A 17,146-nucleotide genomic window follows, 5' to 3' on the forward strand; every position below is an offset into this window, starting at 1 on the left:
GCTGCAGATCCTGCTGCATTTCAGTACAATTTTCCATTGTTACAACCTCTCGATATACCACAGCATCATCCGCAAAAAGCCTCAGTGAACTTCCGATGTTATCCACAAGTTCATTTATATATATTGTGAACAGCAACGGTCCTACGACACTCACCTGCTGCACAACTGAAATCACTCTTACTTCGGAAGACTTCTCTCCATTGAGAATGACATGCTGCGTTTAGGTATCATTTCAGTTTACAGTCTGAATGCTACGCTGTTTTAACACCAGATTTTCCTAAGCAGTTCAACAGTTTTGTTTCCTTTGTTGACAGGGGCGTGCTGCTGCAGGGCCGTGAGCGCTACGAGGAGGCGATGCAGAGCCTGCGGCTGGCCATCCAGTACCGACCCACGCTGGCAGGTGGGTCGACGTCTCCTGCCTACACTTACCGTCATTTACGGACTATAAGACGCTACGGACTATAAGACCCACCTTAATTTTTAAGCAATATCTTAAATAAAATTTTTGCCGTTTATATTATTAGATAGCAAGGCCAGACTAAAAATGAAAATTATTATCATAACGTGTACGGATGATTTCGCAGTACTTTCAGAAAACCTGACAGAAGCAGTTACTCAAATAAACATTCTGGAAAAATTAGCAAACAGAAATGGTCTCAAAATTTTAGCTGAAAAAATAAAATTCATGACAAATATAAAAAATGCACCAAAATACATAGAAACATAAATAGGTAAAATAGAGCGAGTAAATAAATTTAAATATCTTGGAGAAACTATACAACAGGATGCACTAGAAAAATCTGCAATAGATGTGAGAATTAACAAAATGGAAAGAGCATATGGTTTGACCAAAAATATTTACAACAAGAAATGTATATCTAGAAAAACAAAACTAAAACACTACACCACAGTGGTACGACCCGAATGTTTATATGGATCTGAATGCCTAACGATGAACTACAAGATGGACAAACTAGACGAAATGGAAAGAATTATTACTAGAAAAATAATGGGTGCAATGAAAACTGCAGGTGGTTGGAAAATAAGAAGTAATGAGGAGATCTATAAAAATATAGATAAAATATCTGAAGTAATCGCCAAACGAAGATTAACCTTTTTTGGGCATCTCTACAGAATGGATGGAAATAGACTAACAAAACAAATACTCCTACATTTCTGGAAGAACAAATCGACAATAGCATGGACTACAGAGGTGAGAAAAGATCTTGAAAGAAACAACATAAAAGAATCAGAAATATCAGAAAGAAACCGTTTTAAAAACAAAATACTAAATTTGGAAGGCTTTCAAAGCAGAAGAAATAAAAAATCGGGAACAACATGGACAGAAGAAATGAAGAGACTTCATGGGGAGAAAATGGGGGAACACTGGAAAAATAGGAAACAACAAAAAAGGAAGAAGAGGAACTGAAGTTGTTAACGTGATGCTGGTTAGTCAATACGATTGAAATAATAATAAAAAAAAATAACCGTGTACGGTTTTACGGCCGTCGACAGTTTTGACTAATGAAGATATTAGACACCTCTTCGGGGAGGATATGTCTGTTATTGTACGATGACTGGTTGGTCTACGTAATAAGAAAGCTCAACTACTTGGTACGCTCACTTTTTTGCTACGTGGTCATGACACCGAGACAATTCTGAGGTTTTTGAAGGTGAGAAAACTATTTCACTCTGCGCCAGCTAACCGTGTGTAGTCAGGCATGGAAGTGGCGATGCTACGGGCGTGGAATCATTAAACACGTCGAGGACTGGCGGTAACTAGCAGCCAACTGTTAAATTTCGATTTATTATTTAGCAATGCAATGCAGTTTTGAGATTGACAGAAGGTGGGCAGGCTAACATTTAAATCTATGGAACTGAGTGCAGAAGTGTCTTCTAATAGGTAGAAGAAGAAGTTCGAGAATATACAGAAGGGCAGGCACGAAACATCAGTTACAGATGATTCCCGTGTGGTTATTAATTTGTTGGGAAGGAAATTACCTAAGGAAAAAATTTGTGTTCTCTCTAAAGGAGGAAATTTTGCAATTACTCCATCAAAGAGTTCCGCGGAGGATATTGTAGCTAATATAGAGGTTGTGATGCATGGGTTATCACCCCATTCCACTGATGAAATCAGGATGGAAACAGCCAGGATACTACGTAAAACTACGTCACCTATCAGTAATTTGTCTCAAGGAGAAAGGAAGGTGTTACGGGAGATTTATGCGGACAGGAATATTATTGCACTTGCTGCTGATAAGGGTAATGCTAGCCGGCCGCTGTGGCCGAGCCGTTCTAGACGCATCAGTCGGGAACCGTGCTGCTGCTACGGTCGCAGGTTCGAATCCTGCCTCGGGTATGGATGTGTGTGATGTCCTTAGGTTAGTTAGGTTTAAGTAGTTCTAAGTTCTAGGGGACTGATAACCACAGCAGTTGAGTCCCATAGTGCTCAGAGCCATTTTTGAACCATTTGAAATAAAATTTATTGACACGAGCGTGGTAGACAGGACATCGCGTTATTGTGAACGCATGTACAGGGAAGCTATAGAGATTCAGAAACACCACAATAATGTAAATAGAAAGGAGGAAGGCTTAAAGTAAGATAAGATATAGCGGTCGACTTCGCACAAATGGTGTGACAATCGATTGCCTTCAATCGAGAAAAATGACGCCAGTCAGAGATAGATTTACATCGGCCCCAGGTGAAGTACGGTGGTGTCCTCTATGCGCTCTATAGAAATGGGACCTCCACGGCCTGGTAGATAGTCGTTGACTCACCTCGGAAGATGTTTTGACACTGTACCACACAAGCGGCTTGTAGTGAAAGTGCTTGCTTATGGAATATCGTCTCAGTTATGTGACTGGAGTTGTGATTTCCTGTCAGAGAGGTCACAGTTCGTAGTAACTGACGGAAAGTCATCGAGTGAAACAGAAGTGATTCCTGGCGTTCCCCAAGGTAGTTTTATAGGCCCTTTGCTGTTTCTTAGCTATATAAAATATTTGGGAGACAATCTTAGCAGCCGTCTTAGGTTGTTTGTAGATGATTCTGTCGTTTATCGACTAATAAATTCATCAGAAGATCAAAACAAATTGCAAAACGATTTAGAAAAGAGATATGAATGGTTTGAAATTGGCAGTTGATCCTAATTAACGAAAAGTGTGAGGTCTTCCAGATGGCAGCTAAAAGGAATTCGTTAAACTTCGGTTACACGATAAATCAGTCTAATCTAAGAGCAGCAAATTCAACTAAATACCTAGGTATTACAATTACGAACAACTTAAATTGGAAGGAACACATAGAAAATGTTGTGGGGAACGCTAACCAGAGACTGCGTTTTATTGGCAGGACGCTTGGAAAATTTAACAGATCTGCTAAGATGACTGCCTACACTACGCTTCTCCGTCCTCTTTTAGAATACTTTCGCGCGGTGTGGGATCCTTACCTGATAGGACTGACGGAGTACATCGAAAAAGTTCAAAGAAGGGCAACGCATTTTGTGTTATCGCGAAATATGGGAGAGAGTGTCACAGAAATGATAAAGGATTTGGGCTGGCCATCATTAAAAGAAAGGCGTTTTTCGTTGCGACGGAACTTTCTCACGAAATTCCAATCACCGACTTTCTCCTCCGAATGCGAAAATATTTTGGTGACACCGACCTACATAGGGAGAAACGATGAACACGATAAAATGAGGAAAATCAGAGCTCGTACGAAAAGATATAGGTGTTCGTTCATTCCGCGCGCTATACGAGATCGGAACAATAGAGAATTGTGAAGGTGGTTCGATGTATCTCTGCCAGGCACTTAAATGTGATTTGCAGAGTATCCATGTAGATGTAGGTGTAGACGTTACCCGAAGTTGACAACGAAACGTCAGGAAGAAGAAGTTTTACAGATCGACCACGGTCTCTCAGCCCTTAAGTTTTAACTAAAGAAAGTTCTTAGTTTATAAAACCGAACTGCCCTGAAAATCCTCATCTGAACATTCTTCTTCTTCTTCCTCTTCGTCGTCATCGATGTAAGATGGTCTTCTCTGCCTTCGAGAGCATTACGTATGCCGCACTTCTTGAAAGATTTACGGTATTTGAAACATTTTTCTAATAATTCCAATGCCATTTTGACAGTATCCTTGAATGCCATACGTCATATTCTAGTTTTGGCCATATTGCGTTCAGTCCCGTATTTACACGTTTAGTCTTCCTAATTTTTCTCATTTCTCCTTTACTAACCCGCCAAAACTCTTTTTTCTTTTGGGGGACCGCCGAAATGCCTCACACCTTCTCTGTTTTCGTGTTCTTTTGCATATGCTGATACTTTCAATTTATGGTCCGCATCGTAGGAATGCCTTTTATTTTCTCCATTAAGAAACTAGCTACTAAGAAAAATATTGCACTGTTACCGATAACGCAAATCAGTTTCAGTTCAAGTTCACTGGCACCGTAGACTGCAATGACGCATCATAGGCTGGACAGTGTTCAGGGTTTGTAATGGCGTGGCGGGAGGGAGACACTGTTAGCAAGCTTGTGAATCCCCGCAACTCATGTTCGTGGCATCGGTGCAGTGCTGCTGCCGGTTGAATCCAATGTTGCCAGTTAGAGATAGGTTTCCCGCGGCATCGAAAGTATTGACATTTTTAAAACCGATGGGAATTTTAAGTCAAATATTGGACCTTTTTATGTTAATTTCGAGTATAAGACGCACCTGAATTTTGGGGGTAATTTTGCGAAGAAAAATTGCGTCTTATAGTCTGTAAAATGTGGTAGCACTCCGTAGCCTCTTGTACGTCTGCGAGACCCCACATCTCCCAATAAAGTGTCATGCAGAGTAGCTCAATGTCACTGCATATTATCTATAAAGGCGCATGCCAATCAAACCCAAGGTATAGCGATCCTTAACAATTAATGGTTCCCACTTTTACTCTGATCTCATTTAGTACCCTTTTTTGGGTAAATAACGTACTGAATAGTCTCATACAGAGGAGGAATAACAAAACCGAATAGCTACCTCTCGCAACGAGCTTTGATTTTATGCCTCGGGATCTATTTGTGAATAATCTCAGTGAGCATCAGTTACTGTAAAGACCAGCTCTGTTATAGTGTTAGGTCTGGCCGGCTCATGCGCGTGCACTGGAGGCGCCCATATGCCATTCGTTTATTCATACACATGTTTATTAATGATCAGCCGAGTATGAACCAACAAAATAAATGTCGCGCAACGAATAGTGCCTTTTGGATGAAATTATCTTAAGTGAACAGCATGCCAGTGTATGTTCATGTTAATGTCTTATGCAGTTCAAAAACACTAATTGAGCCGGCCGGTGTGGGCAAGCGGTTAAAGGCGCTTCAGTCTGGAACCGCGCGACCGCTACGGTCGCAGGTTCGAATCCTGCTTCGGGCATGGATGTGTGTGATGTCCTTAGGTTAGTTAGGTTTAAGTAGTTCTAAGTTCTAGGGGACTGATGACCTCAGGTGTTAAGTCCCATAGTGCACAGAGCCATTTTTTTGTACCAACACTAATTGAACAATTGTAAGGTGGTAGACTGTAATTGTAAGTAAATAAGCTCAGCATCCTCATAATTAGAACAATTTCAGACATCTTATGTATGACGCAGATTGGGAATAGGAGGTGAATTTGTTGCGTATGAATTATTGTAAAATCTTTCCTATATATTTCTATTTTATTAAAAATTTCGGTTATCTTCCTAGTTTTCATAACAGCAGACAAATTACTTACTAACTGTTTTCTGATAAACTTTACAATTTGACAATCGAATGGTAATCTTGTCTAAACAGTCTGCAATAACATGTGAGGGGCGGGATTTGAAGGATGTAACATTCGATGACAGTCATACGTACTCCAAAAAGAAACATACAACTGTTCGACTATTGGTGGATGATTAAAGGAAACTACGTCATGAGAAAATTCAGAGGTAGTTAGCCTGTGGTATGCGGATACCCACGTGGTTGTACCACGTTTTGCTCACTAACACAAGATAGGGGTTAGCATATATTGGACGACTCTTATTAACATTTAAAAAACCCCCAAGAGACGTAGTTGACACTGAGACAAGTAATTTGGTACAAGACACATAGGCTTGCAAATTCGGGAAATACCACGAAAACGTATGGCAAGTGTTGAACATGTGACGTCACCAGATGACGTACCTTGGTGCACTTGCAGCGGTTGGGACCATCGACCTGTTGCACCTGATCATTACAATCCAAGTTACGCATTGACGTCGGTGTGGCCCTGGACCCAGATGCACGGCTTCGGGGAGTGGGCCGTAGGGTTCGAGTGTTCTGGCAGGAAGAATTTTATTTGCATTGCGTTAGCCAATTTTGTATTTACATTGAAGTAAGACTGAGGTAAGATTTATTGTTTTATTTACCATTGTCGTAGTTTCCTCTGATTTATTGCAACGTGCAGGACAGCAAATACCTACCGTATTGCGCAGAAAGTAAATGAGTACAGGCTTCCGAATTGCGTCGCTGTGAGGACAATAATTCTGTAACTTCTGTGTTCACAACAGTTCATATTTATAAAAGTTGTTCGAAATTTGCATCGTTCGCTTGACTGAAGTATTGCAGCGCCTCGCTCAACCATCACTTCACGCACGCGCTCGAAAATATCCACTGTGCTTGGGATCGCCTCTGCAAGTGCGCGACGACGTACGTCACCCGGTAACGTACATATTCAGTATTTGTCACCCACTTCTGGGTTATTTCCCTATGTTTGCGGCCTCATGTGTCTCATATTAAAGCACTTGTCTCAGAGTCATCCACGTAGTTTCGGGTTTTTTTAAACCTCAATAATAATCAGCGTGTGTATTTGAAATACATTTACGGCTGAACTGTTTGATACACAAATGGAAAAAGTCGTTTACTTACCGTAATCACAATACTAACATTGCTTACGTAAGCTTCAATCATGCTACTGATACTGGCTCGTGCGTACAATGGGCCACATGGCGGCAGGGTGCCAAAAGTTTATATCACTCGACATTGTTGTTGAGGTCTTCAATCCGACGAGTGATTTCATGGAGCTCTCCATGCTGCTCTATCCTGTGTAAGCCTCTCATCTCTCAGTAACTACTGCAACCTACAACCTTCTGATTCATGTTACTGTATTCATCTCTTGGTCTCCCTCTATGATTTTTACCCCATCTCCGCACATTCCACCAGTACTGAATTGGTGATCCCTTGATGTCTCATGATGTATCCTACCAACCGATTACTTCTTCTAGTTGGGTTCAACTACAAATTTCTTTTCTCACGAATTCTGTTCAGTACTTCCTCATTAGTGACGTGATATACCCACCTAATCTTCAGCATTCTTCTGTAGCACCACATTTCTAAAGCTTCTAATCTCTTCTAGTTTAAATTGTTAAACTTTTTTTTTCACTTCTACATGCGGCTATACTCCATATAAATACTTTCATAAAAGACTTTCTAACACTTAAATCTACATTCGATGTTAGCAAATTTCTTTTTTCCAGAAACGTTATTCTTGCCATTGCCAGCCTACATTTTATGTCCTCTCTACTTTGACCAACATCAGTAATTTTGCCGCCCAAATAGCAAAGCTGATCTGCTATTTCCTAATATAATTCCCTCAGCGTCAAGAGATTTAATTTTACTAAATTTCATTACCCTTTTTTTACTTCTGTTGACGTTCATCTCATATCCTACGTTCAAGACCATGTCCATTCCATTCAGCTGACCTTCAAAGTCCTTTGCTGTCTCTGACAGAAATACAGTGTCATCGGCAAACGTCAAAGCTTTTATTTCTCCACCGAGAACTTTAATTCCTACTCTAAATTTTTCTTTGGGTATCCTTTACTGCTTTTTCAATGTACAGATTGAATAAGGCCGGGAATAGGCTACAGCCCTGTCTCATTCCCTCTCATGCCCCTCAACTCTTATAACTGCATAAGTTGTAAATAGCCATTCGCTCACTGTATTTTGGCCCTGCTACCTTCAACATTTCAAACAGAGTATTCCACTCAGCATTGTCTAAGGCTTTGTCTAAGTCTACAAATGCTATTAACGTAGATTTGGCTTTCCTTAACCGGTCTTCTAACGTAAGTCGTAGGTTCAATATTGCCTCGTGTACTCTTACATTTCTCTGAAATCCAGACTGATCCTCCCTGAGGTAGGTTTCAATAAGTTTTTCCATTCTTCTCCAAACAATTCGTGTTATTAATTTGCAAAGATGATTTATGAAACTTAGTTCGGTAATTTTTACACCTGTCAGCAACCTTCTTATTTGGAACTGGAATTATTAAATTCTTCTTCAAGTCTGACGAAAAGTTTTTATTATGGCTGGCTATCAGTAGTTGTTAAGGAATGTCGTCCATTCCTGGGGCCTTGTTTAGACTTAGGTCTTTCAGTGCTCTGTCAAATTCTTCACGCAGTATCATATATCACATCTCATCTTCATGTACGCCATTTTACGTTTTTAAATTAATGCCTTCATCTCTCTTGTATAGACTCTCTAAGTACTCGTTCCACCTTTCAGCTTTCCCTTCTCTGCTTAGGACTGGTTTCCCATCTGAGCTCTTGGTGTTCAAACACCTGCTTTTCTTTTCCAAAAGGACTCTTGAATTTTCCAGCAAGCCATCTTTATCTTTATCTAGTGAAATACGCTTCTAAATCCTTATATTTGTTCTCTAGGCATTCCTGCTTAGCTCTTTTGCACGCCTGTCAATCTCATTTTTTAGACGTTTGTGTTTCCTTTCGCCTGCTTCATTTGCTGCATTTTTATATTTTCTCCTTTCATGGATTTCTACTAGGGCTTTTCTGTTTGATAATTTAATCCTCTGCTGTCTTCAGCATTTCATCTGTTAAAGCTACCCAGTCGTCTTCCGCTGTATTCTTTTCCCCTGTTCTAGTCAACCATTGCCTGTTGCTCCATCTGAAACACCCTCTGCTTATTTCAATTTATCCACGTTCCTTCTCGTTAATTTCCTACCATTTTTCAATTTCTCTGGCGTTAATCTACTTTCCATAACCAATAAACTGTGGTCAGAATCCATATGTCCCCTGGACACGTCCTGAAATCTGATCCGAAGGATCTGTCTTGCCATTATCAAATCAATATGAAACTTTAGGGTATCTCCAGGTTTCTTAACACACATACATTTTTCTTTCATTATTCTTAAACCAAGTGTTAGAAGTAATTAAATTATGCTCTGTGCAAAATTCTACCAGGTGACTTCCTCTTTCAGTCCTGTCAATAGTCCACAATCACCTACTACACTCCTGGAAATGGAAAAAAGAACACATTGACACCGGTGTGTCAGACCCACCATACTTGCTCCGGACACTGCGAGAGGGCTGTACAAGCAATGATCACACGCACGGCACAGCGGACACACCAGGAACCGCGGTGTTGGCCGTCGAATGGCGCTAGCTGCGCAGCATTTGTGCACCGCCGCCGTCAGCGTCAGCCAGTTTGCCGTGGCATACGGAGCTCCATCGCAGTCTTTAATACTGGTAGCATGCCGAGACAGCGTGGTCGTGAACCGTATGTGCAGTTGACGGACTTTGAGCGAGGGCGTATAGTGGGCATGCGGGAGGCCGGGTGGACGTACCGCCGAATTGCTCAACACGTGGGGCGTGAGGTCTCCACAGTACATCGATGTTGTCGCCAGTGGTCGGCGGAAGGTGCACGTGCCCGTCGACCTGGGACCGGACCGCAGCGACGCACGGATGCACGCCAAGACCGTAGGATCCTACGCAGTGCCGTAGGGGACCGCACCGCCACTTCCCAGCAAATTAGGGACACTGTTGCTCCTGGGGTATTGGCGGGAACCATTCGCAACCGTCTCCATGAAGCTGGGCTACGGTCCCGTACACCGTTAGGCCGTCTTCCGCTCACGCCCCAACATCGTGCAGCCCGCCTCCAGTGGTGTCGCGACAGGCGTGAATGGAGGGACGAATGGACACGTGTCGTCTTCAGCGATGAGAGTCGCTTCTGCCTTGGTGCCAATGATGGTCGTATGCGTGTTGGCGCCGTGCAGGTGAGCGCCACAATCAGGACCGCATACGACCGAGGCACACAGGGCCAACACCCGGCATCATGGTGTGAGGAGCGATCTCCTACACTGGCCGTACACCACTGGTGATCGTCGAGGGGACACTGAATAGTGCCCGGTACATCCAAACCGTCATCGAACCCATCGTTCTACCATTCCTAGACCGGCAAGGGAACTTGCTGTTCCAACAGGACAATGCACGTCCGCATGTATCCCGTGCCACCCAACGTGCTCTAGAAGGTGTAAGTCAACTACCCTGGCCAGCAAGATCTCCGGATCTGTCCCCCATTGAGCATGTTTGGGACTGGATGAAGCGTCGTCTCACGCGGTCTGCACGTCCAGCACGAACGCTGGTCCAACTGAGGCGCCAGGTGGAAATGGCATGGCAAGCCGTTCCACAGGACTACATCCAGCATCTCTACGATCGTCTCCATGGGAGAATAGCAGCCTGCATTGCTGCGAAAGGTGGATATACACTGTACTAGTGCCGACATTGTGCATGCTCTGTTGCCTGTGTCTATGTGCCTGTGGTTCTGTCAGTGTGATCATGTGATGTATCTGACCCCAGGAATGTGTCAATAAAGTTTCCCCTTCCTGGGACAATGACTTCACGGTGTTCTTATTTCAATTTCCAGGAGTGTATTTTTTCTTCTCTTCGTTTACCTGCTGTCTTCTTCCAGTTCCAGTCCCCCATCACAATTAAATTTTCGTCTCCTTATCCATCTAAATAATTTCCTTTATCTCATCCTACATTACTTCAATCTCTTCTTGATTTGTGGAGCTAGCTGACACACAAAATTGTTCTGTGTTAGGTATGGCCTTTCTGTATATCTTGGCTACGATATCTTGGCATCATTATGCTTTTCTTACTAGTTTATCTGCATTCCAGTTTTCTTGTTTTCATTAAACCCGCTCCTGCATTATCTCCATTTTATTTTGTATATATAGCATTCTGTTCACCTGACTGGAAATCCTGTTCCTCTTGTCAGCGGACTTCAGTAATTCTAATTATATCTAACTTCAGCCTATCCATTTCTCTTTTTAAATTTTCTAACCTACCTGCCCGATTAAGGGATCTAACATTCCACGCTCCGATCTGTAGAACGCCAGTTTGTGTCTCTTGATGACAACATCCTCCTGAGTAGTTTCCATCCAGAGATCTGAATGGGAGACTATTTTACCTCATGAATATTTTACCCAAGATGACTCCATTATAATTTAACCACACAGTAGAAGTGAATGCCCTGGGGTTTTAATTTATGCTTGCTTTCAGTCGTTCGCAGTACCAGCACATCAAGACCGTTTTGGTTAATGTTACGAGGCCAGATCAGTCAATCATCCTGACTGTTGCCCCTGCAATTATTGAAAGGTTGCTGTTCCTTTTCAGGAACCACACGTTTGGCTGGGATCTGAACAGATACTACTTCGTTGTCGTTGCACCTAAGGTATGGCTGTCTGTATCGCTGTGTCATGCTAGACACTCCACCGACGGCAAGGTCCATGATTCACACGACAATTTACAAAATCTAATGTATTTTATCTACACAATCCCCAAGGATAAAACTGAAATCTGTGTGAATATATCCGGGTAATTATCTCCGGATAGATATCCTGTTAAAAATGATACTACATTAAGTTCAAAAGCTCCGGTAGAAGGCAGTTAGGTTACAAATGAGCAATAATTTCTTAGAATTTACGTGTTCAAACCGTTTTCTGTGCGTCAGTGAGCATAGTGAACAATGTAGTCGGTATACACTTCAGCTAAAACTATCTAACACCTGGTAGCTGGAAGCACCGTCCATAATTCACAGAAATGAAATTTCATTAAAATCTGATTCAAATACATGGATAATTTGAAAACTATTATCTTCCGATAAACAGAGTGAAGGAAACGGCTGAAGTACTAATCACAGGGATAATCAAGCAAGTACAAAGCCCGGAACTAAAACTGCCTAGGCATGAACAAACACCAGTTTAAGACTTGCACTCCCTCGCAAAATTTGCGCCGAAACTTGTCAAATCAATTGATTCATCGCAACTAATCTTCATCACAGAACAATTCTATCTAATTACATGAGAAAATTTAACATAATTCTGAATTATAAACGTTTTGTTCTAAAACTCACAGCGGAGCTTGCCAAAAGTGTTCGTTATTCGTGAAGTTCAGAACGCTAGTGTCACTTCCCGCTGTGTGTCCCCGTGCGCATCAAACTCTTTGGGGGTGGTGAGGAAAAGCATTCTTCCACTACCTGTGCTTTGCCCGTGGTGACCATTAATTCTCTGTCTCTCCGAACCTCTCTTAAGACTGAAAGAAACTAAGTTGGTAACCAAATCTCACGGGACTACAGTGTTTTCTTGCTCAGATGGAACGCCTTGGAAAGATGCTTACAATCCTATTTATTTAGTCCACTCTCATACGGAATCGAATGTAAGTAAGCAAGACGGTCGACAAGTGGTGAGGAACGAAAGAGACCTGTAACATTTGCGATCAAGTTACAGCAGTCCAAAAATTAAAAATAGCTCTTTACTGGCAACAAATCGGGACAAAATTTGCACACTGTCACCATGAAAGCGGTAATTAGCCGAGAGCGCTAATGCGCTGCTTCCTGGACTCGGGTGGGAGCACCGGCCCGGATCGAATCCGCCCCCCGGATTACCGTCGTCGGTCGGTGTGCCGGCGAGCCTGGATGTGGTTTTTAGGCGGTTTTCCACATCCCCCTATGTGCATACCGGGGTGGTCCCCACGTTCAGCCTCAGTTACACGACTCGCAGACATCTGAACACGCTCGCACTATTCCATTAACTCCACTCGACACAGACAGTAAGGGAACACTAATTCCGTCCTGGTGGATATGGGGTGGTTCCAGGAAGGGCATCCGGCCACCCCTTTCCACTAACCTTCCCAAATCCGTTCCTAACAATGCCGACCTGCGTCAGCGCGGGACATGGCACCAGTAAAAGAAAGAAAGAAAGTATATTTCAAGTCACCACCTAATTCGAATTAAACATTCCGTTTAGCATGTGTTCGATTATTATTGTCCAGTAGTTGTTAAAAGAAGGTAAATGATTAATAGTCATCAAAGAATTGCTGCTCTGGCAGTTTCTGTGTAATGATTTAGTTGAAAGTAGATGTAACTCTTCAGGCATTCCCGGCGATCTAATGACATCCTGGGTTATCTAGTGTTCTGCCGGATATCAGCGTTGTACTTGGAGCAATCTCACGTCACGCATGATGACGATTACGAGCTACATTACCGAAATATCGTGCAAGTGCGACGCTGGTTCGAAGTTAATTTTCGTAATTCCGAACATTTCCGAATCATCTTATCAGCACCATGTTAGCTCTTCTGAGGTCTTCTTGGTGTTCTTTAATGACGTCAGCACTCTTCATAATCCCAATGATAAATTCGTCTCACGTGTGTTCCTTTTCCTATGTAGAGTTCGACTTTCAGCTAACCACAAAGGCAAAAATCAAAACGAGGAAGGTTGAGGAATCTTGATGGCCAAGAAACGTTATCATTTCTACCGATCCATCTCCGAGGGAATGTTAGGTTAAGATGAGGTGTGATCTGGTGAATAGAATGTGCAGGGGGGCCCTCATGATGGAACAACATATCGACCAAAGGGAACCTTTTCTAATAGCACTGGGGGTTTGTCTTCTAGAAAGTCTAGAAAATAAGGCCTTTTAATACGATTTGGTAACAGAACAGGCACAATCAACCACACCATACACGTACACAGTTACGTGCGTCAATATGTGTCTCCACAAAGGCATGAAGTTTTTTCTGAGAACACCATTGTTAGTTGCAAGTGTTACTGATACAGCCATAGTGAAAGTGGATTCATCAGTAAATATTATTAATGGAATTAATCGATGATTTCCAATCAGCCAAGGAGAGCTCCAATCATTTTCCCGCATCTCCTTCTGGGTGTTGAACCTGCTGAAAGTGATAAGGTTGAAGGCCGTGCAGTCGCAATATACGCCACATTCATGTATGTGGAACGTCGATCATACATGCATAAATTCTGCGTGTGCTTGCTGAAGAACTACGTTCTTCCAAATGATTAAAGTGATCTACTTCATCTACACTTTGTTCGTTTGCAAGTTAAGATGACAAATGACTGCTAAGCACTGCACCAGTCCCCTACTGTATAGTAAAAACATGAGTAACAAATAATTGTTCGGCAGCAAATCGTCTGCCACGTTTTCTAAAAAAAGCGTCATCGTCGATTATATTAAGAAACGCCTGCACGAATACCAGGATTTGTAAATACACTCAAAGACAAAAAAAAGACACCTCGCGAAATAATTACTCAAATAGGACGGAAGTCGGTAGATGTGATGCAGATGCAGAGATAAATAAATGATAACAATTTCAGAAAAAATGGGTGGTTTATTCAAGAGAAAGTGTTTTTAAATTGAGGAAATCAATAACGCGTTGGCCACCGCTGACCCTTAAGGAAGCAGTTATTCGGCTTGGCATTGATGGATAGATTTGTTGGGTATCCTCCTCAGGGATATCGCGCTACATTCTGTCCAATTGGTGTGTTAGCTCGTCAAAATTACGAGCTGGTTGAGGGGCCCTACCATAATCCTCCAAAAGTTCTTAATTGAGCAGGGAGTCGGCGACACTGCTAGCCAAGATAGGGTTTGGCAATAACGAAGACAAGCTGTAGAAACTCTCGTCCTTCGGCGCGGGAGATATCTTGCTGAAATGTAAGGCAACAAAGCGAGACGCAGAATATCTTGACGTACCTCTGTGCTGTAAGAATGACGCGCACGACAATCAACGAGGTCCCGCTATCAATAGAAATGGCACGCCAGACCGTAAGTCCTGGTCGTTAGGCCGTTTGGCGGGTGAAAGATTGGTGTGCCACCACTGTCCAGGGCATAGGTAAACACGTTGGTCATTGGAGCCAGAAATCTAACTGACTGGAGAAGAATTGTCTTCAGTGATGAGCCCTGCTTCGATTTGAGCCCCGATGACCAGTGAAGACACCCTCAGACAGTGGTGGGGTACTACCCTGACTGTCCAATCGCCATTCGGCCCGACTACGAGCGGTGAAAGTCTCTGGTGCCATTTTCTTTAATTGATGGACCCCTTTGGTTGTCACCCGCGGCTCTTTACAGAAAAGCAGTACGTCGACGCTATTCTACGCCCCGTTGTGTTTCACTTCATGATAAGCCTTCCTGGGCTTAGATTTCACGAAGATAATACCCGTTCGCACTCGGCCCTCGTTTCTACCGATTGTCTGCCTCGGCGTGCAAGGTCGCCGGATTCCTCCCCAATTGAGAAGATCTGGAGCATTACGGGCAGGGTTGTTCATCCACCTCGGAATTTTGACATTGTAACCCGCCAGTTGGACAGAATTTGGCATCATATCCCTCAGGTGGACGTCAAACAACTAAATTAATCAATACCAAGCCGAATCACTGCTCGCGTAAGGGTCAGAGTTGGACCAACGCGTTACTGTCGTGCTCAGTTTGTGAAGCTCTTTCTCTTAAATAAATCATCTAAGTTTTCTGTAATTGTTGATATTTGTTTATCTACAGACGTACGTCATATCTACCGATTTCATCCCCATTCGGATGATACCTTCGTGGTGCGTGTCTGTGGTTTCTTAATTTCTTTCTTTCTAAGTGTTTAGTTACTACGTACGTTAATAAGAAACGTCCAACAAATCACTATCATAACCAGTGTTGAAAAATTCGCTTACTTAAACTAAAGCACAATTTCAAATGTCAGTTGATAAATAAATGCATAGCAACTGGACTACCAACAAGCGAAATGAAAACTTATTTCTGTAAGGAGCTTTATGTGAATAAGTAATGATATCTGGACACATTTAATCAAATTTTTTTTATTCTAATTAGTCTACTTACCATCTCGCAAAATGCTTCCTATTACTCCATAAGCATCCTCTTTATTTAATCTTATATTATTCACTTATAATGGTCTATTGTGGAACTAATTCATTAAACTCATTTTGCCAAGAATTGATCCATTGTTCATGCTTGCCCCGAGACTGTCCATTAAGATGGGGTTTGGGGTAATAAATTTGTCTGTTGTCACTTGCAGTTGATTCATAGGGCACAACAAAATGAAAAAAATGTCGCAGCGTATTTCCTTGTCATCAGGTGTAGGTTGTGGGGTTATATACGAAATCTTTCACAGCAATAAAAATGTTCTTCCACCGGCTTGTCAACCGCAATAAAATGAAAGGGATCGAAATATACTGTTGCAAATAAACAAAAACGCCATTCCTCCAGTTCGCACGTTATGACGAAGCCACGGGCTCTGAAAGTCATAGAAATAATGAATTAAGCCTGCATGTACTTAAATGTATTTTTCTTGCTATTACAATATTAAATCGTTGTATCCACCTATGGAAGCCATTTTTCTATAAATTTGTACTAAGTAGAAGTTCGCTTCATACGGGTAAATGAATTATTATTTTGGTGTATACCGCGTGGGCCTTCGATCAGGATACGCCCTCTTCTAGTACTACAGGATCAGCTCACTTCAGTTATATTGACTCCCTGCTTCAACAATCCCTGGACAAGGGAATGGATGTTAGCTGTGAATGATGAAGAGCCGAATATCGCAGGAAAGGAAGTCGTTCACAAGGAGTGCTGTGAAAACCAGAAAAGAGGTGAATCGAAGCATTTGACGTGTGGTACTACTGAAGGATATTGAAATTTGGGTGAGCTGAATAAGAAGTGAGGAGGCTATCTGAAAAATCGTCGAAGGAGGAAACATACACTATCCATGAGAAGCATTTGGACACACATTAGTGGACATTAAAGTGGCGTGTGGCCACCCTTCCCCTTTATTACGGGTTAAACTCCGCGGAGGACACTTTCAATGAGGAGTCGCAATGTTTGTGGAGAAATGTCTGCCCATTTTTCCTCAAAGTGCCGTGACCGGAGACGGTGGTGATGTTGGACTCTGGGATCTGGAGCAAAGGAGATATTCTAACTTATCCCAAAGGTGATCCACAGGTTTCTGGACGGCCCTCATGGCAGGGTCAGTCCATTTCAGGAGTTATCGTCCACAAACCACTGCCTCACAGATACTGCTTTATGGCAAGGCGCGTGCATTGTCAAA

At 42.4% G+C, this 17,146-nt stretch overlaps 1 protein-coding gene across 1 annotated transcript in view; it reads left to right on the top strand.

Annotated features, from left to right (window-relative positions):
- The window catches only part of LOC126195703 (protein O-mannosyl-transferase TMTC2-like), a 607,124-nt gene that overhangs the window by 390,625 nt on the left and 199,353 nt on the right, over window positions 1–17,146 (top strand). The window contains exon 6 of the mRNA XM_049934331.1: window positions 315–400. Coding sequence (XP_049790288.1) covers window positions 315–400 — 86 coding nt within the window. The remainder of the gene's footprint in view (window positions 1–314; window positions 401–17,146) is intronic.

Source organism: Schistocerca nitens, chromosome 7 (genome assembly GCF_023898315.1).
Source record: "Schistocerca nitens isolate TAMUIC-IGC-003100 chromosome 7, iqSchNite1.1, whole genome shotgun sequence".
NCBI lineage: Eukaryota > Metazoa > Arthropoda > Insecta > Orthoptera > Acrididae > Schistocerca > Schistocerca nitens.